The following is a 26,757-nucleotide window of genomic DNA, read 5'->3' on the forward strand; positions in this document are numbered from 1 at the left end:
GACTTCTGTGGGCACCAGGCATGCATATGGTGCATATATATTTGTGTAGACATAAACAGTCATATACATAAAACAAGCAAACCTAAAAAATTTAACTGTGATTTGGACAATTTATATACAAAAATAAATTCAAAATTCCCCCTTTTCAATATTTTATAGTAGCAGGCAAAATAAGAAAGAGGCAAAAAGAAAATTTATCCATAGCTTATTGCAGGCAGTATACCATAATGACACGTCTTGCCAAGAATCATGCTATTCTAATTTTTCCATTATAAACTATTTGTAATAAATATGCAAGCCAGACAGGATGTAAAATAGTGATGAAATTACAAATTAACACACATATATCATATCATCTTAAAAACTGTGGAATATTTTTAGTATACAACATAAAATACTGATTACATTTTAAATGCCAACAGATTTCCTACTGAAAATTCCCTATTTATATAAATAAAATGTGAGCAGATTTGTTGTGAAATTTAAATTATTTATTTAGACAGGATATTTGTATATAGCTCAAGGTGGATTAGAATTCATGTTCCCCTGTACTAGCCAACAACACAAGACAGCTCATGTATTGCATGTTGCACTTCATTTTACATAAGATGTTAGTACCAGATAAAAATAACGTCTACTCATCTCTATGATTCAAGCTAAAATGCTTATTTGATCCTATATGGTTAACAAAACTAGCTTTAATTTTATAAGACTTAAAATCCAAGTATCCATATGTGTATTTGAAGATTAACACATAGATATTTGAATGCTATATTTAAAATGCTACAAAACAACACATATGCCACATTCAAAATCTGGTTATAGGACTAGAGAGATGGCACATTACTTAAGATTATTCCCTTTTCTTTCAGAGGACCAAGGTTTGGTTCCCAGTATCCACATCAGGTGATTCAGGATGAGTTCCAGGGGATTTGGTGCTCTCATCTGGTCTCTGAGAGGCCAATCACACACATAGTGCACAAAAATAAATGGAGGGCAAACACTCATACATATAGAATTTTTAGAAATTAAATCTTGTAATATAATTAATAAAAATGTATTAAAAATTAAGGCATTATTGAACGGACATTTAAAAACATCTTTTAGGTTAAATGTAAATTTGGGAGTTTATAAATCACCCAATTCCTTCTAGAATCCTGTACTTTTAAAGGATCAATATGCAACTCTCAAATATTTTTAGTAAAGAAAACTTAATTGTAAACACTGAGCTTTTCCAAGGTAGATGACTATTACAAAGTTCACTAGAAAATCAATATAGCATTTTAGTTGGAATTTGCTCATTAAACACCCACAGCTCTAATGCAAATTATGATGGAATGAATAAAGCAAATACGCATGCTTCTTTCTTTTTATTAAATGTAAAATCTACTGTTAATTGCATCTCGTATGTCATACAAACTTTTCTCCTTAACTATTAAATAGAAGCTTTAACAAAAGTCATTAGAGATTCTTTCTTTGACTTGAATAAATTTCAATATTTGTTCAGTAAAGGTTCACAGCAGTTAAATTACATTAACAAATATTATTAGCTACTATGTAAGCCAACCAAGTAAAATACTTATATTGTAGGTAAAACAAATCATTGGGTGTTTACAATAATATTTGGATATCTCCATTTTTAAACATGGTTATCAAATACCCTATAATTCTTACTCAAATGAGGAAGATTCAGAGAGGATCACCCTCACCCCACCACTATCAAATACTCAAATTTGTTTAGTAAGCTAATTGTTTTCTAATATGGGCAAGAGTAAATATGAAGAAGCTGAACCATACTAAGCATGAGTTTATTGAGTCAAAGCAGGGTACATATTTTCTTAGCAGACCCAAGTCTATTGACAAACCCGTGTTCTACAGTTTTCAGGCTGCATTTAAGACATGGTAGGAAAGAGACAGTGTATTGAAAAATATTCTAGTTTAATCATTGAATCATGATTCTCTAAGTAACCTAATTTGAAAGATTGATATTTCTCAGAAGTATCTGCTCATAACATCTGTGTGGTGGCTATTTAAATAGAATTGGATGAGGCAGGACCAAGGCCCTATCCACTGGCTGAGCCAGGTACTCAAAAAGAACAGATTCCAAGAAGCCAGCTCAAGCACTAGTGATAAATCCTGGTCCCACTGTCAGTGACCCCACAAACTGCTCAAAGTACACAACTGTCACCTGCTTTCAGAAGGGAAGTGTCAGACTTTTTTGACTTCCCATGGGAAGATTTACCATCTCTGAGAAGTGCATGGAGGTGGGGAGGGGGAAGGTGGGGGAGCGGGAGGAGGGGAGGGAGTGGGAACTGGGATAGGTATAGAAAATGAGGAAAAATTTTCTTTAAAAATTAATTTAAAAAAATGATCAGGCTGAGTTAAAGAGAGAGAAATCAGCAGAATTTCTCACAATGATGCCACCGAAGACAATCAGCATCCCCAAATCACAGTAACACATGCTATGTAGAAAATACCTTGTGAAAGCTAGGCCGTTACAAACAAATCTCCAGTTCTCTGAATAGCTACAACTGCAACTTTTGGAGACACAGTGATGTCAAATGGTGTCTTTGCAAATGGACAACAGTGTCAAGAGAGGACCACATGATCATTCCTAACTATGGATATAAGATGTGTTTACACATATAATTTACCTTCCTTAGCATAAACGCTTTGTCAAACACTTTAAAGTAATGACCGCCTCTGGCCAGAAACAAGTGAGCGAACCCCACTCCCGGCTGCCTGATGCTTCTCTCAGCAGCACCACAACGCTGGCGCCACGGCCACAACCGCTTCTGCAGAGCAGAACACTACAATGTTCTAAGTCTGCATTTTATATTCCAACATTTTAGAAATTAAAAAGTATTTATTATTATTGTGTGTGTCCATTATGCTTGCATGTATGTAAGGTATGTTTGTGTCACAGGGTGTGTGTGGACGTTCAAGAAAGTCTCTTGTAGAGTTGTTTTTCTCTTCCCACCTTTATGTGAGTTCCAGGGGAAAACGTGAGTATTTTATGTGACATAACTTTTATTTTTTCACATTATCAAGTTGGGAGTCTTCACGTATGTGGCTACATAATTTATATTTTAAGCATTTATATTGTCACTGAATAGAAAAACTGGGGTTGTAAGATTCTAGGACTATGTTTTCATCCTCTTAATAATCGGAACAAAACTTCTTTGCTCTTCAGAAAAGCAAATTTACATTTTCTACTGTAGTAAAAATGAACTATCTTTATATATAAAATAATGTAAATGAGTTGTTTAGAAAAGAATCTATTTAAAGAGAAAAGATACTGTAAGAAAAGGGACTGCGCTGTCAATACAAGTAAGCTATGACATACACCCATTACATTATATGTTAAAATACAGTAATATATTTAGTAGAGATAGATAGATAGATAGATAGATAGATAGACAGACAGACACACAGACAGACAGAAGGAAAGATAGACAGACAGACTTATAACCATGAGGCTTAAAAACTAAGGAGATCATTTGGCTAAAATCCAATATTGTCTTTATTTCAGTTTAATTGGAAGAGGATCTCAAATTCATCTTCTCCATGAGATATCAGGAACCTGGATTTCTCTTTGTACCAAAGGTTAATAAGAAATGTGTCTGCAAAAGTCAAACAGCATTAAATACCAAAAACTGATTATTATTCTACAGGAGTTGTTCTGTCATTCATAATCTCTCCATGCTTCAACCTTCCACAGCTAATCTTTAATGGATGACATTCAAGAAAGAAAAATAACTAACACATAAAGCAGAGGCTCTAATGTGAGCTTTTAAGAAATAAAAAATAAGGCTTCAAAGAAATATCAATATTTTAAATATTATAAAAGAGTACTGAAAATACTGTTATGGAAAATTTTCACAGTACCTGTATAATAATAACAACAATAATAATACAAAACAGACAATAAGCACCAGGCAACACCACTAAAATTTTAGAATAGAGAAAATATTTAAGTGAGCAACATAGTTTTAAAAGTTAAAAAGACATCACTAGCATAAATGAAATTAGTAGATGCAACCAGGGAACAGAACATTATGTCTTACTATTCCCTCAACTGAATTAAAACAATCTTTAAAATGTTTAGAGTTTAGCCACCTCATTTTAGTTGAAAAAGATACTTTAAAAGTGTTAATATTTAATATTTCAGCTATTTTCCCTCTAAAATACACAGGTTTGGCAATTATGTTTTCAAAAATATTAAATGTGTGTAATTTAAATAAGTCAAAATGAACACAAAGTCCTCACTAGGAACAATAAAACAAATATTTCTTAACGTATGTAGAGGCTTCTCTAAAGCTAAGTAAAACCTTATTACTATACGTTTCTCCTTTATTTTCTTTGCTTGTAAAGGTCATTTATTTTTCCCCTGGGGAATACACACACACACACACACACACACACACACACACACACACACACACACACATAGCTCAGGCTTTATATAACTTAGGCTAGTTTTGAACTGGGATCCTCCCAAATGCTACAATTACAATTCCGTACCACCAAACATAAATTCTTTTTTTAAACTTTCTTTTTATTTATTCTTTGTGCCTTTCACATCATGCCTCCTGATTCCACCCATCTCCCACCTCACCCCCACACCACCAATAAAACTAAATAAAATTCAAGAGAAAATAGGAAAAAATAAGGAAGAAAGGGAAAATCTCATCATGGAAGCTGTAGTGTGACACAGTGAGTCACATAATAAACCCCTTTATTCATACGTTTTTCCATGCAGGTGTTCATCCCGAAGGATCATAGGTCTGGGGAAGCCCTTGGTCTCTACTATACCATTAACACTGGAACTCTTCTTGGACAACCTGTTGCTGCACTATGTAGTGGAGATCCTGCAGCTGCTGGATCTGCAGGATCACCACCCTCTGCCATGCTGAAGCAGATCACAGATGGAGTGGATGTTATTTGGGCCTGGGTAGTTAGTTGCAAGGTTTGAAAGCTTGCCAAATCTACAGTCTTTACCACAAGGGTGAGCTCTCTAGCATGACCCTAGCTAGTTGACCCCTTGCAGCAATGAGCATGGGGCTTGGCCATTCCTCCTGCTTTCACATCCTCAGGGTCCATTCTTCACACCTATACTTTGAGGTCCAGCTCTACTGTGCTGCCCAGGTGAAGTGTAAGGGTCATTCTCCTGAGCGCTACAGCTGATGAGGGGTAGTGACAGCCCTCCTACTCTTATGGCCTCAGGGCTTGCTCTTCCACCTGCCTGAGGCATTGATGGGTATGCTTATGAGTGGGGGTGAGGGCATCTCTCTTCTGTCCACTGCACTGCATTGCAAATGAGTAGTGGGGCCAGCTCTCCCCCCCACACAAATGTGGGGCTGCCTCCCCCACACCTCCGCATACAGGATTGGCTCTACTGTACCATCCAGGCAAAGTACAGCACTGGTTCTCTAGTGCTGCAGCTGGTGAGGAGTCAAACCTAGTTTCTTCTAGATACTACCAAACTTATTCAGACTTTAATAGTTTAAGTCTGAAAATTAGGGGGAATGAAAAGCTATGGAAGTCAAATTAAATAATTAATAATATTTAAAATAAATATACACTCTTTATAAAACAGACTAAGTATAAACACAGAGCCATTACCTGGTATTAGAATGGGCAAGCACTTATGCCTTTACAAACCTGTTGTGAGCACTTTCATGCTGTCTATTTGATGGAGAGCTCCAGAAAACAATGTGGTGTCATTTACTGAGACTTTCTATGAGCAAAGCACTTCACAAGCATCAGTCTAAAACTAAAAGCCACCTAACAGCAGATTTTAACCAATGCTGAGTGAGACTGTCATTATACATGGGAGAAAAACATTGGGAAAAAAAGTACGACCCAAAAGTCTGAACACTTAACCACAACCAATACATGAATGAAATATTATGATTTAAAAGTGCTTGCAAGTCAGAAAGAAATGATTAACAGTTCAAACTTTTCTTCTTTTTCTGATGTACTGTCAGTACCTAGTTCATAATGAAGCCTCAAGATACAGCTCTGTGATTTGTAATGAAATTTGCATTGTTCCTAAAAAGTATTTTAGGATCTAGGAAAGTATCAATGACTACGATGATAATGACACTCCTAAAAGGTGGGACAAATAAAGGGCAAAGCATCCAAGGTTTCTTGTGACAGTGGACATAACCAGGCTTCAATGCTCATGAAAACATTTAGAATGATAATCTTCACACCGTGTAAAAATGAACAGTGAAAAAAGAAGCTAAATAACAATATACATAAAGGCTTTCCAATAGTGATACAAACCTAAACGCTTTCTACTTCTTTAATTTTATTCACAATTTACTAAAAAGCTATTAAATATATACGTATCAATAGCAATTTTTCTTAAATCTAATCCCTTGTCTCCAAATTTTCTAACATAATTTTCAGGGTATTTCCCTTAAAGTGTAACCACAGTAAATCATTAATGGGGGATGTGGGTAGGTAAACGCCAGAAGCTCTGTCAGGTGTTTTCCGTCATTGCTCTAGGTCTTATCTTTTTTAAAGACAGAGCCACTCACTGAACCTACAGCTTAATGGTTTCACAAGACTAGCTATAGCAACGAGTACCAGGACTTCTCTCCACCTTGCTAGCACTAGTATTACAAGCAATGATCCACATCTGATTTTTTACTAGGTCCTGGGAAATCCCAACTCAGCTTCATTAAAAAGACCAACAAATTTCATTCAATACATGTGCATAAAGATTGCTTCTTTTAGCACAATATTGTTGAAAATGTTAATTTCTTACTACTTCTTTAACTTAATTTTGAGATATAAAAGACTTGCATGTTATGAAATATTGCTAAGAAAATTCATTATTATTGTATCACATCTTATAACATGTATCAAATTTACGTATAATTCCATCATTAGATTTCATAATATTCTTATAATCAGAACAAACACAATAAAAACATTCTTTAAATTTTTATATCCTATATACTACAAGAATATGTCTAGTAAGATTATTTGCCACATATTAAAAAATTTAAACCTATAAATATTTTTGCATCATATTTGTTATTTTCAGCATTTAGTTTGGTGTTCATCCAGTATTTACCATTTTGTGGAAGCTGTTTTGTAAACATTAATATTTTGCTCACAAACATTAGAATAGATACATGTATACTTATCTTATACTTCACCAAATACACATATTGAAATAAAATGTGAAGTACAGTAATAAAAACAAGATTCTACACCTACCTGTATTATTAGCTCTTTTATGTTACAAGATACGAAGCATCGCTAACATATAATCAAAGTCCTGCATTGCTTCTCTTTCTATTACTCTGCTGATGTAATTGCTTTATTTCCTAGTGTTTTGCTTTGGAATGTACTTCATACATATGAGGTAGAATATGAGTTTATTAAAACTTTGTATCTATTTAGAAATGATGAAAATTTCAAGAATAAACTAGGGATAGAAATTTATAGACTTTCAAATCAATGAAAGGTTTTCCCTGTTCTTTTTAGTCTCTAGAGTCCATTGCTATGTTTCAGGGAAACTATATAGCCCAGGTATTTTCATCAGCTAAGTGCAAATAAGAGATTTAAAACACACCTCACATAGACAAAAACAATATTCTGTTATTAATGAAAAAAAACATCACTAATTTAAATAACTGAATTCCTTCCATTTTTGTATGTATTATTCAAATTGTTCAATCAAAAATTCTTAAATATAACAATACATAAAAATTTGAACTACATACTGAAGTGTATTATTCAAAAATTAAATAGTAAATATTACTGCTCAATGAGTCTCTTTAAGAGATAGGCTACTTAGTTGCATTAAATCATTACTATGTCATTATAGCCCCCAAAATATTTAATTATTTCTGTAGGACATTTAGAAAGTTAAGATACATATATTTCTAAATAAATCTTATAGTACTGTCCTAGAAATTAGTGTATACATATGTGATTTTTATAAAAAATTAGGAAATTCCCAATTGTTCTAAATTTTTACTTATATTATTAATTTTAATGTACTATTAATTTTCCTAAAAATATATTCTTATATTTCCGTATCAAAAAGAAACAAAAAGCTTATAGTTGTTTGTCATTAATATAAAATTTGCCACCCAGTATTCATCTAGATTATTTGTGTTAATCTTAATTATATTATCACAGGAATATTTATTTAGAATTATCATCCACATTAATATTTTTAAAATAAACTATATTAATCATCTCTCTGACCTAAAATTCCCTAATTCTTTTATATATATAAACAAGTTAAGTAGTTTATAAAATACAATTATAACCTGAAATCAATCACTAAATAATTTCATAAAATATACAATTGTTGAACAATTAATTTATAAAATACTTCTAAATGCTTATCTATAATTTTTACAAATTTCACTTTTCTTAACACAGAAAACTAGTGCAAGAAGAAAAAGCTACGATGACTACCCAGATGGAGATCACTGACTTCAGAATCCAGTGACATATCTCTAACATGGAAATATGCTTTACAATTTCTCCATGCAAAGACCTGTGCATGAGTAAGACAGTTTCTAAAATCTAAGGCAGCTCTGTACAACATTAAAATATGGCAACATTTCACTTTAATCTCAGGGAAAACATTATCTCTGTCATCATCTATATCATCAGATGTTAACCTATTAGATGTATAAAACAGGTTTTTTAAAAAAATCAAATGTAGGTTTCCATTGGTAATGAACATAGTGCTATCTAATACAAAGGAGAAGTATTTCCTCTCCAAGAGCTAAAACAATAAGTGGTATTTGAACTGCTGGTTGAAAGGTAGAGGCACTGGTAGTCATTATTTCCCCTTGTTTGTTCAGGCCCTTCCAACAAAACAAACAACCTTTTTGTGATTGGATTGACATGGTGTTAACAATGCATTTAATGCCCAAATCAGTGTGAATACAGGTAAAGCCCTCGCTAATACCAGTACCAGGATGTTAAAGCCACCTATTTTCTAAGCAGCCAAAAGAGAAAAAAGCTTCCCCTCCCTTGGCAAACAAGGCAATGAGCTAGAATCCAGCAGCACACATTCTCCAGCCACCCTCTAGCCCCAATGAACACCATCTCCTACCTGCCGTCCTCTCAGCGATTTCAGCCTCGGCGGCTTTCTCCTGCAGTTCCAACCTAAGCTCTAATTTTCTCTTTTCTTTATCTTCTTTAGTCAATCTTTCTTGAAGCTAAAACAAATTCAAAAGATTATTCTTATCAGATAAATGCCTTCTATACATAATTAATTTCAAAGTAAGATTTTGTTGTTCTTAAATCCTTATATAATATTATATTTAATTACTTAAATACACTGACTGTGAGGGGAAAACATTAAGATTGCCATATACTCGTTAATATAATACCTCAATTGATATAAAAATGGAAAAATTTTAATCTACATATTTGTAGATGTGCATATAGACATAAAACAGGAACAAACAGTTATCACTAAAAAACCTACTGCAGAAGCTGCTTCATTCATTCCTTTGTCTTAAAGCAAAGGATTCTAAATGTCTCTACCGATCCTTAAATTACTAGCAGCAGGTTTATGCTTCTCTTAGTAAGTCCAATATTTTGAAAAAAATCAATTGAGTTAATAATCTCAATATCTGATACAAACCTGACTGGGAGTACTATCTCATCATATTTCATTTAATTGACACTGTCACCTGACTAAAAGTTGGCATGTAATAAGTTCTAAATCAAACTGCAGAAAATATCTCTCGCTCATACAGAACACTTTTTATTTTCTTTTCCCATTGTTCCCCAGACTTTTGTCATCTGTGTTGTTTTCCTTCAGCAACAAGATTCATGCTTCAGTGTGATTAGGTCAAAAAATGAAAATATTAAAATCAGATAACTATACAGAGTTTTTAAGAGAATCCATAGAAACTGAACATTAGTTAATAAAATTTTTGCAGGCCAGAGGTATGTTGAGGAAGAACCAGAGGAAACAAAACATGTCATGTACGTTGAGCTGAATGCATGCAATAGTGTAATAAGATACAAGACATACAGCATCATTAGCAACTTTGACATTTAGTTACATATATCACTGAAGTGAAAGAATACATAGATACTAAGAAAAATGAAGAAAAATTAACAAAGTAGCATGAAATAGCTGATAATATAACCCACATTCCATAACATTGAAGTAAAATTTTACTACAGTAAAATTTGAATATTTGCTTTGTAGCAACATAAATTACCAGAGCTTTATGGAAAATGAGTGGTGTTACAAAAGGAAAAAAAAAGCTTATTTTCAAAGCCAGTCACTTAACCAAACCACACCTGGATGGCAAGACAATACAAACCTACTGTTGAGGCATTAAAATACAAAATAAAATTGAATAATAATAAACAACAGGGAAAACTGAAATAGTCAACAGCTAAGACATTTTTTGTAACAACACTTTTTATATTTCTATACCTTTTTATTGCTTGTTCTGAGAATTTCCAATTCTTTTTGAAGATATGCTACTGATGTCTCTTTATTTAAGTCTGGGATAACTTGAGAAATCTCAGATTCGTAATTCCTATCACTCTTTCCACATTCCATAATACTACAATAAAAGAAAATTATTAATAATATATAGTATTTCACAAATGGCATTAATTTGTTATTAACAATAAATATGTAAAGTTTAAGTTTAAACTTTTTATGTAGTTAAAAGTATGAAGGATATAAAACAATAAATACATCAACTTACAGATATACCAGTTTTTCAGTGGAGAAAATTTAGTTTGTGGATAACACATAGTGATCCCAAGAAGACTCTGGTAAAGTATACTTGACAAAAGGGTTCAGGCTTTAGAAGCTATAAATGTTTTGATTTATGGTATTTTTTGCTTTCCTGAAAATGGAAACAACCATTTTCCTAATTTTATTAAAAGAGAAACATATCAATATTTTAATTTTAATTAAAATGAAAGAAGACATTAAAATTAATACCTATTCTCCAAAGACTTCATGGTAAATATATTCTACAAGACAGTTGATAATGATACCTGAAAGCAGGTAGTATAAAGAGGAGAAGAGAACAAAATGGATTGTTTTCTGGTGTTATGATATTAAGTATGTAAACTCTGATGGCTGTTAAATGTCACTTAAGCCAGTCTTTGGCACGGAGTCCTGGGACAGTCAGTGACTGAAGGGCGATTACCATGCTCTCATAATGAGTTATACTACAGACCTCACAGCAGGAACATAAGCTCTGAAGTTTATCTTTCTTACATGATGATAACAATGTTTACCCATTATTTCATCATTCTTGCCTCTATACCTTAAAAATATACATCCAATTGTATTTAAGTAAGAATCTGACACTAAGGGAGAAGAACACCAATACAGCTATTGATTTTACTGTGTACTGATATCAACGAATATATCTTACTGAGAAATTTCGAACAGAATAGCAACCCCACAAAAAAAAACTTTTAAAATAGTGCTCTAGAAAAGTGAAAACAGAATTATGGTGTCATTTTCAAATCTAGTGCTATCTTTACTGCAAATGATCAAAGGAGCATAATCCCATTGATAATAAACACAGGTATCGGAGACTCAAATTTCTTCACAGTGGATGACTTAATACTGCAGAACATAAATTAATAAGCAAGGCCAAAGGTAGATAAAGTACAGGGTAACTCTAAAAGTATTCAGATTATACCAAACAAAGAAAAGAGAACGATGCAAAAAGCATCTTTGAACAGATTTGAGCTTTGGTGAACAATATCTCATATCAGTTTCACAAATATCCTTATGCCCATAACGAAGAGCCACAGAAATAATATTGAGGAAGACCCAAACTTTATTGCTGTCTTTAAACTTGTCTTGTGCTGTTGCTCTCAGCTCTCTAGACACATTATATCAATATCAATATTGTGGTAGAAAGCCCTTGTAGGGTCCTGAAATTGTAAGTCACTGACACATTAAATTTATCTCATGCGGAAATGAAGAATAGGGACAACGTATTAAAGAAATGTTGTTCCAACTCTTACCTTTTAGATTAAACACTGAAATCAACACGCACCTGCACTTTGTAAATGGCCCTTCGTCTGGATAAGGTTCCATGGCCTGTATGTTCCTGGAGTTCCTCGCTGATGGTTCAAGGTCCTCAGATGTGACTTCATTGCCTAACTCATGCATGTTTTGCTCAGAATTCATAGTCAGCTGCTTATCTACTGATGCACTCTCACTTCCCACTGAAGCCTCTTGTGTAAGACAAATGACTATATCTGCACAAAAACAAAGTGTATGATACATAAAAGGACATAGCCACATAAGAGAAACCTTGAACTAATAAACACTCTCATAGCTTTTACCACGGTTACTAGTCTTACTCTGCTGAAGTTGATTAAGTGTGTGCTGGCCAGCATTTGTCACCCACATTTTCACTTCCCTGAACAGAAGCTGTTTCGTGTAATAGCTTACAACACAGGCTACACACTGAGATGTTGGCAGAGCAGGCCATGCCTGTGTTAACTGAATTGTAGTCTCTGGGACTGGGACCAGCTCCTGTTGTTCTACATTGCCTAAATAACTATAGTTGCTGTGACAGCCACTGGTCTTAAACATGCTATTCTCAAAGTAGCAAACAATAAGAATATGACTATAATGAATCAATACCGTAAAATGGAACTGTGGTTCAGAATGCCTGGGGGAAATTATAGCTTTAATACGTGTATAATATTGTACAAGTTATTTAAAACAACACTTTCCTGCCTATATAATGTAAATAAAATATCATTGACTTAACTAAGTACCTGACATACCAATGAATCTGATTTATTCAGTAACATCATCATATTAAAACGGATATAAGAATACTTTTAATATTAATGTCATCATATACATATATTATAAAATATACTTTTATACTTTTTTGGCTTTTTTTCTAATTTTATTTAAATAGCATGCTTCTTCATTTATTTTACATACCATCCACTTTCCCCTCCTTCCTCTCTTCCTATTCCTTCCCTTTTCCCACCTACCCCCCTCCCCATCCTCTCCTCCTCCATCTCCATTCAGAAAGCAGCAGAACTTCTATGGGCTTGCATATAAAGTATGGCATATCAAGCTGGGGCAGAACCAAGCTCCTCCCCTTACCTTGAAGTAATCTAACATGGGGAACAGGTTACCAAAAGCCAGCTAAGCACCAGGGAGGGGTCCCGCTCTCACTGTTAGAAGCCTTACTAAAAGACCAAGTCACATGATTGTCATACAGATATGGAGAGAGCCTGTCAGTTCCATGCAGGCTCCCTCACTGTTGGTCCAGCATCCATGAGCTCTAGGGAAGCTCAGGCACAGAAGCCTACTTCCTGAACATAACACCAGCAGCACAGACACGGAGAAGGACAATTAATAAATGGGACCTCCTGAAACTGAAAAGCTTCTGTGCTAAGACAAAATGGCAGCCTATATAAAGAGTGGGAAAAGATCCTCATCAAACCTGTATCTGACAGATGGCTGCTCTCCAAAACATATAAAAACTCAAGAAGCTAAACATCAAAATACCAAACCATTCAATTAAAAAATGGGTTGCAGATCTAAACAGAGAATTCTCAATAGAAAAATCTCAAATGGCTGAAGGACTCTTGAAGAACTGCTCAACATCCTTAGTCATCAGAGAAATGCAAATCAAAACAACTCCAAGATACTATTTTACACCTGTCAGAATGGCTAAGATCAAAAACACTGATGACAGTTTATGTTGGAGAGGATGTGGAATAAGGGGAACACTTCATTGCTGGTGGGAGTGTAAACTTCTAAGGACCCTTGGAAATCACTTCCTTAAAGACTTGGGAATCAATCTACCTCAAGAACCATCTATGTCATTTTGGGCATATACCCAAAGGATAAGAAATCATACCACAAGGACACTTGCTCAATTTTGTATGCTTAATTGTCTAACAAAATTATTTAAATTGTATACACTAAGGAATATTTATTTTAAGGTGATAAACTATATTAAGTGGCATAGTAAAGTTTCAGAGGAAATCATATATACAAAATCAACTGTTATTCCTAAGATTTAGAGGTACAACTATTGGTTGTAACATGTACTTCATTAACTCCAGAAGAAATAATTCTTCAGCCTTAAAAAAATAGTCTTGGTGATACACTATGAAACCTGCCAATACAAAATCCTTTTGAGGCACAAAAGTGATGTTAAAATAAAAGGAAATTAGTATCCAAAAAAGAAAGTAACTCACAAAACTTCATTCGATTTTTTGTTTGTATTATCTTTTCTTTGGGTTTTTTAAATTGATTTTTATTGAGCTCTACATTTTTCTCTGCTGCCCTCCCTGCCTCTCCCTTCCCCTTCAACACTCCCCCGAGGTCCCCATGAAAACTCTTCCATGGTGTGTTTTACATGCTCACTCACCGTTCTGCTTTCCTACAATACCTGGCATAAGAATGGAGTCCTCAACCTCTAAGTAAGAGCATTTTAGGGATGCTAAAGAGACAATCTATCTGTAGTACATCACGAATATGTAACTCCAATAAAAAGTAGTTGCAGTTACTAAAATAATTATATAAGTAATAAAAACTGCATTCAAAGTCATTTCATTAAAAAATAACTCTGGTGTCTGTTGTTATGTCCCCATTTTCATTTCTGATTTTGTTAATTTGGATTTTCTTACTCTGCCTTTTGGTTAGTTTGGATAAGGGTTTGTCTATCCTGTAGATTTTCTCAAAGAACCAGCTCTTTGTTTTATTGATTCTTTGAATTGTTTTGCTTCTATTTTATTGATTCAGCCCTAAGTTTGATTATTTCCTGTCTTCTACTCCTGCCTGGGTGACTCTGTTTCTTCTTATTCCAGAGCTTTCGGACGTACTGTTAAGTCGCTTGTCTCACATTTCTCCACTTTCTTTATGTGGGCACTTAGTGCTATAAACTTTCTTCTTAGCACTGCTTGTATAGTGTCCCATTGGTTTGGGTATGTTATGCATTCATTTTCATTTAATTCTATGAAGTCTTTAATTTCTTTATTTCTTCCTTGATCCAAGATTGACTCAACTGAGAATATTTCAATTTCCATGAGTTTGTAGGCTTTCTGCAATTAGTGTTGAATTCTAACTTTAATGCATGGTGATCCCTTAAGACACAGGGGGCTGTTCCTTTTTTTTTTTTATCTGTTGAGGTTTGCTTTGTAGTCAAGTATGTGATCAATTTTAGTGAAGGTCTCATGAGGTGCCGAGAAGAGGTATATTTTTGTGTTTTTTTTTACACTTAAAAAGGCAACATCATTTATTTTTTATCTATTAAATTAAAACTGGATGATAGATGTAAAACATGGCTGTTTAATAATCACTCATAAATGGAGGATCTAAGCATTTTGTATGACAACAGTCAACACCAATAACAATGAGATTTTTGTGCCTCTCAATGAGCAAAGAATAGACTCAGAGAATCACTCCTGAAATTGATTAATTTTCCGGCACAAGTGTCTGTTTTTAGGAAATGCAGACCTGAGAGGAATATTTTAAACTGCATTTTAAGACCCCAGTAAATCCAGATTGGCAGATTCAGGGCAAATGTTGGTATGTTCCTTAAAGTTCTTCACTTAGAAATGTATGGAAATAAAAGGGAAAAATCAAGAAGTTTTCAGATTTTTTACTTTTAAATTTGAAAATAGAGACTGAGGAAACAAGACCTTAAATTCAACAGTGTTTATCAGTAGCCAGGATTCTCCATGTTCGAGAGACTGGACAGGAGGATCCTGAAGTCTCAAGGACTGCCAATCTAGTAGAAATGGTGAGGGATAGGTTGAGTAAAAGAACTTGCCTCAAAAATAAAATAAAATAAAATAAAAAGAGCAGTGAGAGATAGAAGAAGGCACTTAAGACCAACCTCTGGTGTTTATACTTTGTGTAGGCATTCACAGATCAGAGCACATGTCACAATATGTGTGGCACCAGCACCCCCCCACACACACATACACACACAAACACACTTACCCACACATACACAAATGCATAAATATACTCACACATATACACAAATACACACATCTCTACAGACACGTGCACAGACTTGCACAATATACACACATACACATACTTACCCACACATACACACATGCATAAATGTGCATACACATATACACACACATGCAGATACATACAGACATGCACAATATACACACACTTACCCACACATACACACATGCATAAATATACACCAACATATACATACACATGCACATACACACACACACAGAGTCAAATCTTTGTTACAAGCTCAGTATATATAACATGGTACAGCTTAGAAGACAATAGCCGCAAAACCTACAACTTGAAGCTGGGCGGTGGTGGCTCACGCCTTTAATCCCAGCACTTGGGAGGCAGAGGCAGGTGGATCACTGAGTTCAAGGCCAGCTTGGTCTACAAGAGCTAATTCCAGGACAGACTCTAGAAACTATGGGGAAACCCTGTCTCGAAAAAAACAAACAAACAAAAAAAAAAAAAAAAAAAAAAAAAAAAAAACACCTACAACTTGATCACCTGGAAAAGCTCACCTGTGCTCCATTTCAATGGATGCTTTCAAGCCCTGTATTTGTGTATGGTTCTATTGCTCACTGAGCTTACCAGTTTTCTCTAACCTTAATATACCTTATTGTTTTGTTTTAAATTTGTATTGTATACCTTTATTATACATAGTACTACATTGCTTAAGAAAATTTCCTTCAAGTATATAAGATTCACTGACCAATTTGTCCCTATTTTACTACCTCAGTTCCCTCCTGTTAATAACCTTTATGACATATTTTTTTCTTTTTTTAAAGTCTAACTATGGAGTTCAGTTTATCCTGAAATTGCTACTGGTCCATGTTGGACTCAATTTTGAGATTTTCCTGAGCCTTTCCTGTGTACCCAATATGCAACAAAGATTCTTCTGTGTTTTGTGTTTGAGTAAAATGTTCTATAAATGTCTGTTAAGTCCATTTGAGTCATGACATCTGTTAGTTCTCTTACTTCTCTGTTAAGTTTATGTCTGGCAGACCTGTCCATTGGTGACAGTGGCATGTTGAAGTCTCCTACGATTAGTATGTGAGGTTTGGTGTGCAATCTGAGCTTTAGAAATGTTTCTTTTACATATTTGGGTGCTCTTGTTTGTGGGGCAACCCACAGAAACAGCTGACCTGAGCTAGTAGGAGCTCACTGGCTCCTGACTGACAGTGGGGGAACCTGCATAGGACCAAAATAGGCCCTTTGATTGTAGGTGACATTTGTGTAGCTGGGGCAGACTGTGGTGCCCTTGGCAGTGGAAACAGGATTTATCCCCAATGATTTAATTGGCTTTTTGGGACCCATTCTCTTTAGAGGGATGTCTTGCTAAACCTAGATATGGGGGGGGGGGCTATACCTGGAATTGGTATGTAAAATGAGAAAAAGTTATATTAAAAATAAAGAAAAAAAGAAAAATAATTAATTGGATAAGCTATTTTATACTGCAAAAATGTTTGGGATACAGCAAGAACAGAAATTATAATTGTAAAGTTTAAGAAAAATAACTTTAAAGTCTATGCTGTTCTGCTGTTTATAAGGAACAAAGACTCTGTAAAAGGAGCAGATAATCCAGGAGTCTGAGGTTACAAAGGTGCTCAGAGTCCTATGACAGAACATACCAACTGTGTTAGATTCTTAAGTTCTGGCCCATTAAAACCAATTATCCCACTATTTACAACTTGATTTAGTTATCTACGTATATATTTCAAGGTCTAATTTAGCATCTTTCTCCATCCAAAGTTTTATTCCTAAAGTTCTGTTTTTGTTGTAGATGTTTTTTTAACCTTACCTCTGATAGCATGTTGCTATTTGCAATGAAAGCGATAACTTTTGTACTGGTTTAACCTATCACATTATAAGACCCCTTGAGATATTCATAGATCACCAACATTTCACTGTGACCATCTTCCATTCCAAACTTCTAGAGGAGATATAGAAGCTTCTAAACAAGAGTGCATTCAGTTTTCTCACAGATCTTAGTTGCTATGATATTTGGAGCAATAGTAAAATAAATGTATAGACTTCTGACACTTCTTTTTAATTCTTTAAAAATTATTTTATTGTGTGTGTTACCTGTATGTATATCTGTGTATCACTTGTACACCCATGAAAGTCAGGAGAGGGTGACAGACGCACTGAAACAGAAGTTGTCATAGTGAGCCACCTTGTTGCTGCTGGGAAAAGAACCCTGGTACTCTGGAAAAGCAACCATCCAGCCTCCAGGTCTAAGACTTCTTGGTTTTAATTTTAAAATGTTTTAAAATGTTAATAGTTTAGAGACCATGGCAGGAGGTATGATAGACAGTGAATTTCAGGTAAGCTGGGCTCCAGAGTGAGATCATGTACTAACAATATCCCTCTCTCTCCAAAAAAAACTCTCAAAAGTTAATATTTGAAACATTTAATATATATATAAGGAACCCATACTGTGTGGTTTAGCTCTTTTTCTAATTTTGTTCAGTCATAAAACCTTTTAGATTCCTAATTTGAACTGTTCATCTGACATTTGGAGTCTGCTCTGCAAATCAAACTATCTATACTCTTTTATTGAGAATTTAATTTTACTTCAGAGTAAACAAGGCTGATTTATAAAATCTTTCCACCGACCTGCCTATATTTTATTTTATTTTATTTTTTAAAATCAGTTTGGCAAATACTATTTCATCAAATTAATGCTAAATATTGGAAAGTCCTTTGAATGTTCTTTCCTATATTATCCTACATAAGTATTTAACTATTATATGAAAAATGTGATCTTTTGAATTCTATCATATTTTGATACTCATTTGTGGGAACTACAGAGTGCAATATACTCTGTGGCGGTGCACTAGGGGACAAACAGAAGGAGAGACACTTCCATGAAGGGCTCTAGTACAGTTATGATGAGAAACTGACGTAATGATTTGAAAATTTGAATGTAACAAGGACCAAGCAAGGGATATACAAATGATTATATTAAGGTATTTGCATACTCAAGATTTAGCTCTAAATAGACTTTACAAAGGTATTAGCTCTGAAAATGAAAAAGAAAAATTGTGCAAATAAATGAAATGACAAATGGTTAGTTTGGCAATGAAAAAGCTGACAGATGGTAAGAATAAAACACCTTAAGAAAATCAGTTTTCAGGAGTCATTGTGGAAGAAGGGACAAAAATATGTAAGAGCCAGAGCAAGTGGGAGTTTACTGTGAAGTTGTGTCTCCTAGAAATGTCAGAAGTGACACCAATCAAGTCTCCCATGAGCTGAGCAAAGATGACAAAAGACCTGCTGAAGAGGACGGGGAAAGCCTAGGAAGCCTCCATGCTGCACAGCGAACTACAGGCAACTAAGGAATATAGAGAATAGGTGACGATCCCAACAACTGGTTAACCAAAACCAAATGGTCAGGTGTATAAACATATACATACATGTAATGTTATACAGAATGAGTAGTTTGCATTTATACATCTAGGAACACACATACTTACATATATGCATATATACATACACATATAACAAGAAAGCAAGGGGGTACATGGAAGGGTTTGAAGGAAGGAAAAGGGGAAATAATGTGCCTGTGTTATAATTTCTATATATCTATAGATAGATTTCCATAGATAAGTATAGACATATCTATATAGATAGAGAGATAGATCTGGACGTGGTTCTCTGATGGAGGAGTGTCTATGTGTTACTTTCATTATTAATAAAGAAAACTGCCTTGGCCCTTTAAGAGACAGAAAATTAGGTAGGCGGAGTAGACAGAACAGAATGCTGGGAAAGGGAGGGGAGATGCCATAGGCAGTTGCCATGTTTCTCCTATCCGAGATGGACGCAGGTTAAGATCTCTCCTGGTAAGCGATCCACCTCGTGGTGCTACACAGATTACTAAATATGGGTTAAAGCAAGATATGAGAATCAACCAATAAGAAGCTACAGATAACGGGCCAGGCAGTATTTAAATGAATACAGTTTCCGTGTAATTATTTCAGATGTAAAGCTAGCGGGCGGCTGGGTGGCGGGACGCAGCCCCTCTGCTCCATCTACAGTTCTCCTTCTTCCTTAGATTGTCTCCGGCAAGCACAGAGCGAGTTGAAGCGGGAACAGGGTTCAGATGGCTGTGGATATGACAGAGAGAGCCCTCGAGAGATGACTTTAGTGAATCAGCTCAACTTTATTCCAGAGTATAGGAAATAGGTAGGATTGGGGAGGCTGGGGACAAACCTTAATTTGCATTAAGTGGCATGCTCCTATCATAAGGTTGGGTTAATGGAAGAAGGCTCCAATAGCAAAGCTCCTAGTACAAGTCTTAGTTACCATATGTGCAGCAGGAGAAAACTAGCAGGAAACTGTGCCAAGGGTCACGCTAGAGATAAATCAGGCATCCAAGCTTAGAAACAGTCTTCAGATAAGGTCAGTCCTCCCAGTCTAGTGACATTCTCCAGATAAGGGCAGGGAGAGAGCAGGAAGTCTCACCAGGGAGGGTGTCCCAAATGTTGACAAGCGTTGGAGAGAGCTGCCAGGCTATTATAGACAGCAACCTCTGACCATCAAGACGTTCCAACAAGAGAGAGACAAGATAGATAGATGATAGATGATAGATAGATAGATAGATAGATAGATAGACAGACAGACAGACAGACAGACAGACAGACAGACAGACAGACAGTCAGGAACACAGAACTAGAAATCAGATGTGGCACGTGCCATGCCTGTAATCCCAGTACATTACAGAGAAGGAAGGAGAATGCCACAGGTTCAAGGCCAGTCTGGTCTTACCAAGCTTTAGGTCAGCCAAAGCTACACAGTTAAACACATTTAAAAGGCTTCTAAATAATAAAATAGAGTTTATTTAAATAATATTTCTAAAGGTTTTGTCCAAAGATCCAGGAGGCAACTATTCTTTAATTGGCAAGCCTCCAATGGGTAAGAATTTTAGCAAAACAGTTATTTCTTGTATTATGTTGGAGTGAAAAACTTCTAAAATGAGTGACATGTTAGTACAGAGACCAACATATGGCTCATCTAGAAAAAAGGATGCAATTTGGAGAAGTGGTAATCAGGATGAAGGATGCTGGAAATGTCACTTTTGAAGGCACCAAAGTCATCCAGGAATGGTAAGAGGTGAAGAGAAGAAATAGGAAACAAACGCAAATCTCTTCAGTGGCTACAGAATATGTTCAAGTAAACAGGTAAGATCATAAACAAAGAAACAAACAAAACACAAAACTGATGATTGGTAAAAAGTCTTTTCCTATTTTTTATTTTGAAACTAATTTGTGTATAAAATAGTTAACAAATAAACACAGAAAATAGTTCTGTTAACTTTGTCTATAATCTCTCCTCCCTCCCCATCAGCCTACTTCTGATCTCTCATGCCCATACATGTTTTCTTTCCTGAAAAATTTTAGAGTACATTGCAGTATGCACTTTGGCTTCTGGGTACAATTAAAGTACTAATCTAACCTCTTGCATTTTCCCAAATTTTATCTATCTTATCCAAATGCTACAATAAATAAAATTTCCGACTTAGTGCCTCTCCAACTATGAGAATAGATTAGCACACAGAAAGTCTGAATTCAGTCCTTATTTTCCCAAGACTCAATCTGAGGAGAAGAGGCTTTTAAGACAACAGTGGAATGAAGCTGTTAAAAACTGAAGCTGAACTTGTATTACCAATCAATTCTGAAAGAACTATGTAGAAAAACGAACACGAACACCAATAAAATGCTACAGAAGTGAAGTTGTGGGATGATTCTGCACAGCAATCAGTCTGTTAGAAAGACAAATATTAAACAAAAGAGAGATGTCCACTCTAAACCACCTCTTATCTCTGAGCAGACAAAATTTGAAACTGAAAGTCTTCTACTGAAATTCTTTCTTGCCCTCTCTCCCACATTTAATATAGAAGCTCTCTTTAGTAATCCATATTAGTGTTTAATCAATGCCATTGTTAACTGTTCTGCCATTATGGCTAACCGATTGAATATTATTTAAATTCATCTATCAATATGGGATTAGATAATAACCTCTCCTCATAACTCATAAATCTACGAAGTCTTGATTTCTTTATTCAACTTTAAGTGAAAAGGAAAATCCTTATAACTATTATCATGCCTTCACTTGCTCTTCTGCAGACATGGTTTTATATGCCATATATAGCTACCATTTCAAATATATCTTTGAAATTTTGTCATTACTATCTAATGTTATCGCTGTTGTGCTAACTTATCATGCAGCTATTTGAAATATTCTGGATAGCTATTAAAAGGTGGTACTCTAAAATGTCATGCACTGCTATTGCCAAAGGAAGCTATGCATCTGGACAACATGAGTGGAATTGATGCTGACATTTTCAAATCAATACTTATTGGAAGGCTAGCTACAATATAAGCTTTGAAGACCTCATCTCTCTCTGTTGGACTTGGGTATCATTTCAAGAGATGATTTTCATGATTGAAAATTTCTTATTTTACTTATGTAGATATCAGTATTGTCAACAGGCTTAGTGTCGATGTATTTAAACACTTGATACAAATTATGATACCATTTCCTTATCTAGAAAAGAAAGCTCTGAGATTCTCTTTGGGTTGGCTCATTTCTCCATACAATTACAAAGAAATGTATATCTGATGTTACCTAAGAAATCAAAACTCACGGCTCAAACTAAGAATTATTTTGTAACAGAAGTGATGAGGTGACTAGAATCAAATAGGGATTCACAGAAGCTGGGAAAGTCTGTTCTGTCTGGCTTTGCAAATAGTTTGTGACAACTGGTATCTGTGTAAATGGATTTGATGGTCCCCTGGGGGGGTCAATATTGTTTACAGAGCTGTTTCCTTAGAGTGGTTGAACTAGAATCATCCCTAGAGATCCTACCAGGTTACTAAGAATAGCAATGACCGAGTCACCTGAGAGCTCAAGAACAGAAGAAGACAAGCATATAAAAGGAATATTGGCAAATACATTAGAATAAATGAACCACTGTCTAATTTTTAAATTTCTCCTTTTGTTTTTGAGATTATAAAATAATTATATCACTTCTCCCTTTCTTTTCTTCCCTTCAAACCCTCCCCTAGAATTCTCCTTGATATCTTTCAAATTCATGATCTCTTTATTAATTGTTATTGCATTAAAATATATGTATATACGTATACATTCCTAAGTATAATCCACTCAGTCTATATAAAGTACAGTTTAGGAGATTTCATACCTAAAATATTAACTAATGAACATGTTGTTATTCTGCTTCTGACCCTTGCTAGCCATTTATAAGCACTTCTTTAAATTCTCCTCTGAGCGGAACTGAGGAGGCAGAAATAATTACATTTATCAACTGATTCTACAAATATAAAAATAAACTCTGTTGTTTATTGTTTTATTACTAAACTATCTTCATTTTTTGCTATTAGATTATAATTTAAATGTAATAAAAGATTTACCAGTGGTCCACATTTTAAACAGTCTTTAAGAATGAGCATTAGTTTCAAAATACCAGAAGAATAATATCAACTAGAGGCACCTAACGGCACCTGACACTTTTAAGTCATGTAAAAGTATGCATGTATGTATGTGCATGGATATGTCTGCCTATCTGTACAAATGACTTATTTCAGTTAGTATGTATTTCCAACTCTATGTCTCCTTTTCTTCAGGAGTGGAGGAATAAAATCCCACATAGATGCTTACTATATGTACTCCCCTGACACACACAAAGAAAAAGAAAAAACACATCAGAAATATCACATTAATTCCACTTAATATGAGGTGTTCAAGAGAATACTCTACTTTCCTAGTAGTACAACTACCATACACTGATGGGTCGTGACTTTCCAAGAGAGACTTAACTGGGGAAACCACTCTGAAAACAGACTGCAGAGTTTGAATTCTAACACCATGCATGACCTACTGTATCATCTGTAACAAATACTGTTATTTATTAATTTATTGGTTGTCACTGTATAGGTTAGGCTGGTGGCTGGGAAGACAGATAAGTCAATGAAGTTCTTGCTGTATAAGCATGACAACCTGTGTTCAAATCCCCAGAGCCCATGTAAATGCTGGGTATGATGGCACATGATTGGATCGCCAGTATCTGCCAGGTAAAGACAGGAAGATCCTGAGAACACATTGACCAGCTAGGCAGGCCAAAATGGAAAGCTTTAGGTTCATGAGAGACCCTGTTTCAAAAAATAATAGAGAGATCAATAGAAAAATATACCAACATCAACCTCTAGCATCCACACGCCCTTCTAGGTGAGCAAACCCACATACATGTGCACACACAATGTGAATGAGTGAATGAATAAATGGAGTATACTCAGGATGACCTTGAATTCATGACCCTGCTGCCATGCCTTTCCCATTGTGAGGATTACAGGAATGGAGCACCACACATAGCTATTAACAAATTATTTAACCTTAATTAATTTCCCTCCAGTAAAACACAAAGTAATATTCCCTCAAAGGGCACTTAAGATCAGTAAAATATTTAAATTTAAGTCTCTTGGAAAAATGTTATCATAGAACACATACTCAATAAATGTTAATTATTACCTTTAAGCTGATGTTAACAGTTGTCTTCTGTATTTTTGTTTCCAAATATCCCCTGACTGTATTATATGGGTACTACATGCTTACACTGACATTATACATGGGTACTGTTTGCTCATGCTGACTTCATAGGTGGATACTGTATGCTCACAATGACTTTATACATGGGTACCATGTATTCATACTAACTTAATATGTTAGTATTGTATGTTCACACAATGACTACATATGTGGGTCCCATATGCTCACAGTGATTTAATATATGGGTACCGTGTTCTCACACTGACTTTACAAATATGTACAGTATGCTCACATTGACTTCATACATGGATACTGTATGTTCACACTGAGTTCATACACGGGTACTGTATGTTCACACTGACTTTGTACGTAGATAGCGTATGCTCACACTGACTTCATACTTGGGTATTATATGCTCACACTGACTTCATATGTGAGTACTGTTGTTCACACTGTCTTCATATTGGGTACTCTATGCTCACACTGTCTTCATACTGGGTACTGTATGCTCATGATGATTTCATATTGGGTACTATGCTCACAATGACTTCATATGAAGGTACTATATGCTCACACTGTCTTCTATATTGGGTACTGTATGCTATGCTGAGTTTATACATGGGTACTGTTTGCTCACATTGACTTCAAACATGGGTACCATATGGTCACAATGACTTTACATGTTGGTACTGTGTTCTCACAGTGACTTTATGTGGGTACTGTAGCTTACTCTAACTTTATATGTGGTACTATATGCTCATAATGACTTTCTATGTGGGTACTATATGCTCTCATTGACTTTATACATGGGTACTATATGTGAGTATTGATTCTGAGTTTGGGCTTCAAGAGCCATGACATAAAATTATAAAATTTTCAAAAATTCCTTTGCACTTAATGCCCTTTATGGAAGTTTTCAAAAAACCTTTAGGTTGCTCCCATATACAGCAAAAATGAAATTATTCAGTAATCTTTTGTCTATATTTCAATATTATCACCAAGTTAATAATAAATGTGTTGTGGTTAAATACATCACAGAAAAAGAATTACATATATGTGTTCTCTAAAATTTATGATCTTATCTGTGTCCACTTCCAAATATTCAGTATAAACTCTATTATACTCAGCTCCTTACAGTACATAGTAAAAAACAGTGAGCATATTAGATTTTTATATTATTGAAATGAATCAGTGAAAGAAAATAATGACATATAAAACCTCCTGAAAGCTATATAAACACCAACTAAGCAGTAAAAATGTATACTTGTTGAATATGATAGCTAACATACACTGGTAATCTCAATACTCAAGATTCTGGAGTGGGCTGGCTGTAAATGTGAGGCCAGCCTGGACTCCAAGTCAAAACAAGGGCTATGGATGGAATCAGTCATAGAATGCTTGCCTGGCAAAACTCTCAAAAGTCCTACCCAAGGAAAAAGAGAAAGAGTGGGTATGAATTTGAGGTTACCCTGGGCCTCACAGAGAGACTCACAAAAAAAATAGGAAACAGAAAAGAGAAAAAAGAAAAGAAAAAAAGTAAATAAAACCTACTAAGTACTGAGATGGTACCAGATGTTAAATAAAACTTAAAGGTAAATTTAAAAAGTATATCTGTTTTCAGGGGAAATAGTAAATATTAAGGGAGACAAACAACAGAGTAACAACTGTAAAGAGATACACAAAATATTGGTGGCAGAATAAGTATAGTCTAAGTGACAAGTTCTGTTGAGACCAAAACTAAAAATATTCATACCATTTAAAATGTTCAGTAATCACTAAACAAAAAGAAGAAACAAGTAATAGTGACATTGAAACACTGCTTTAATATCCAATATAAAATCATTTGAGATCTTACATTTTTATATGACATTTATAGCACAACTCCCTTTAGAGCCTAGATAGAGCTATATGATTCTAAAAGCTTTTAGAACGGTCTGTAAACTCCCACCCCAAACCTTCAAAACGCCAATGGTGTTCACTTGCATCCTAGAATTAGTATCAGAGCAAATGTGCCCCTTGAGCTCCTGCACAGGGTTGTATCTGGATAAATAAACACATCAAAAAGAAATGAAGGAGTTATTTATCGCTGATTATGACAATCCAATGATTTGGATTCAAATCACCCCCTGGATATTCATAGAAATTACTGGAATTTCCTTTTTTTTTACTATATA

The 26,757-nt window shown here is 34.8% G+C and overlaps 1 protein-coding gene across 1 annotated transcript in view; it reads right to left on the reverse strand.

The window, feature by feature from the left end:
• Mipol1 (mirror-image polydactyly 1) overlaps positions 1 to 26,757 on the reverse strand; it is a 204,244-nt gene that overhangs the window by 136,085 nt on the left and 41,402 nt on the right. Inside the window, 3 exon segments of the mRNA XM_038335748.1 lie at positions 9,101 to 9,206; positions 10,448 to 10,580; positions 12,048 to 12,252. Of these exon segments, the coding sequence (XP_038191676.1) occupies positions 9,101 to 9,206; positions 10,448 to 10,580; positions 12,048 to 12,181 (373 nt within the window). The 5' untranslated portion in view covers positions 12,182 to 12,252.

The sequence above is a fragment of the Arvicola amphibius genome, chromosome 7 (assembly GCF_903992535.2).
Source record: "Arvicola amphibius chromosome 7, mArvAmp1.2, whole genome shotgun sequence".
Taxonomy (NCBI): Eukaryota; Metazoa; Chordata; class Mammalia; order Rodentia; family Cricetidae; genus Arvicola; species Arvicola amphibius.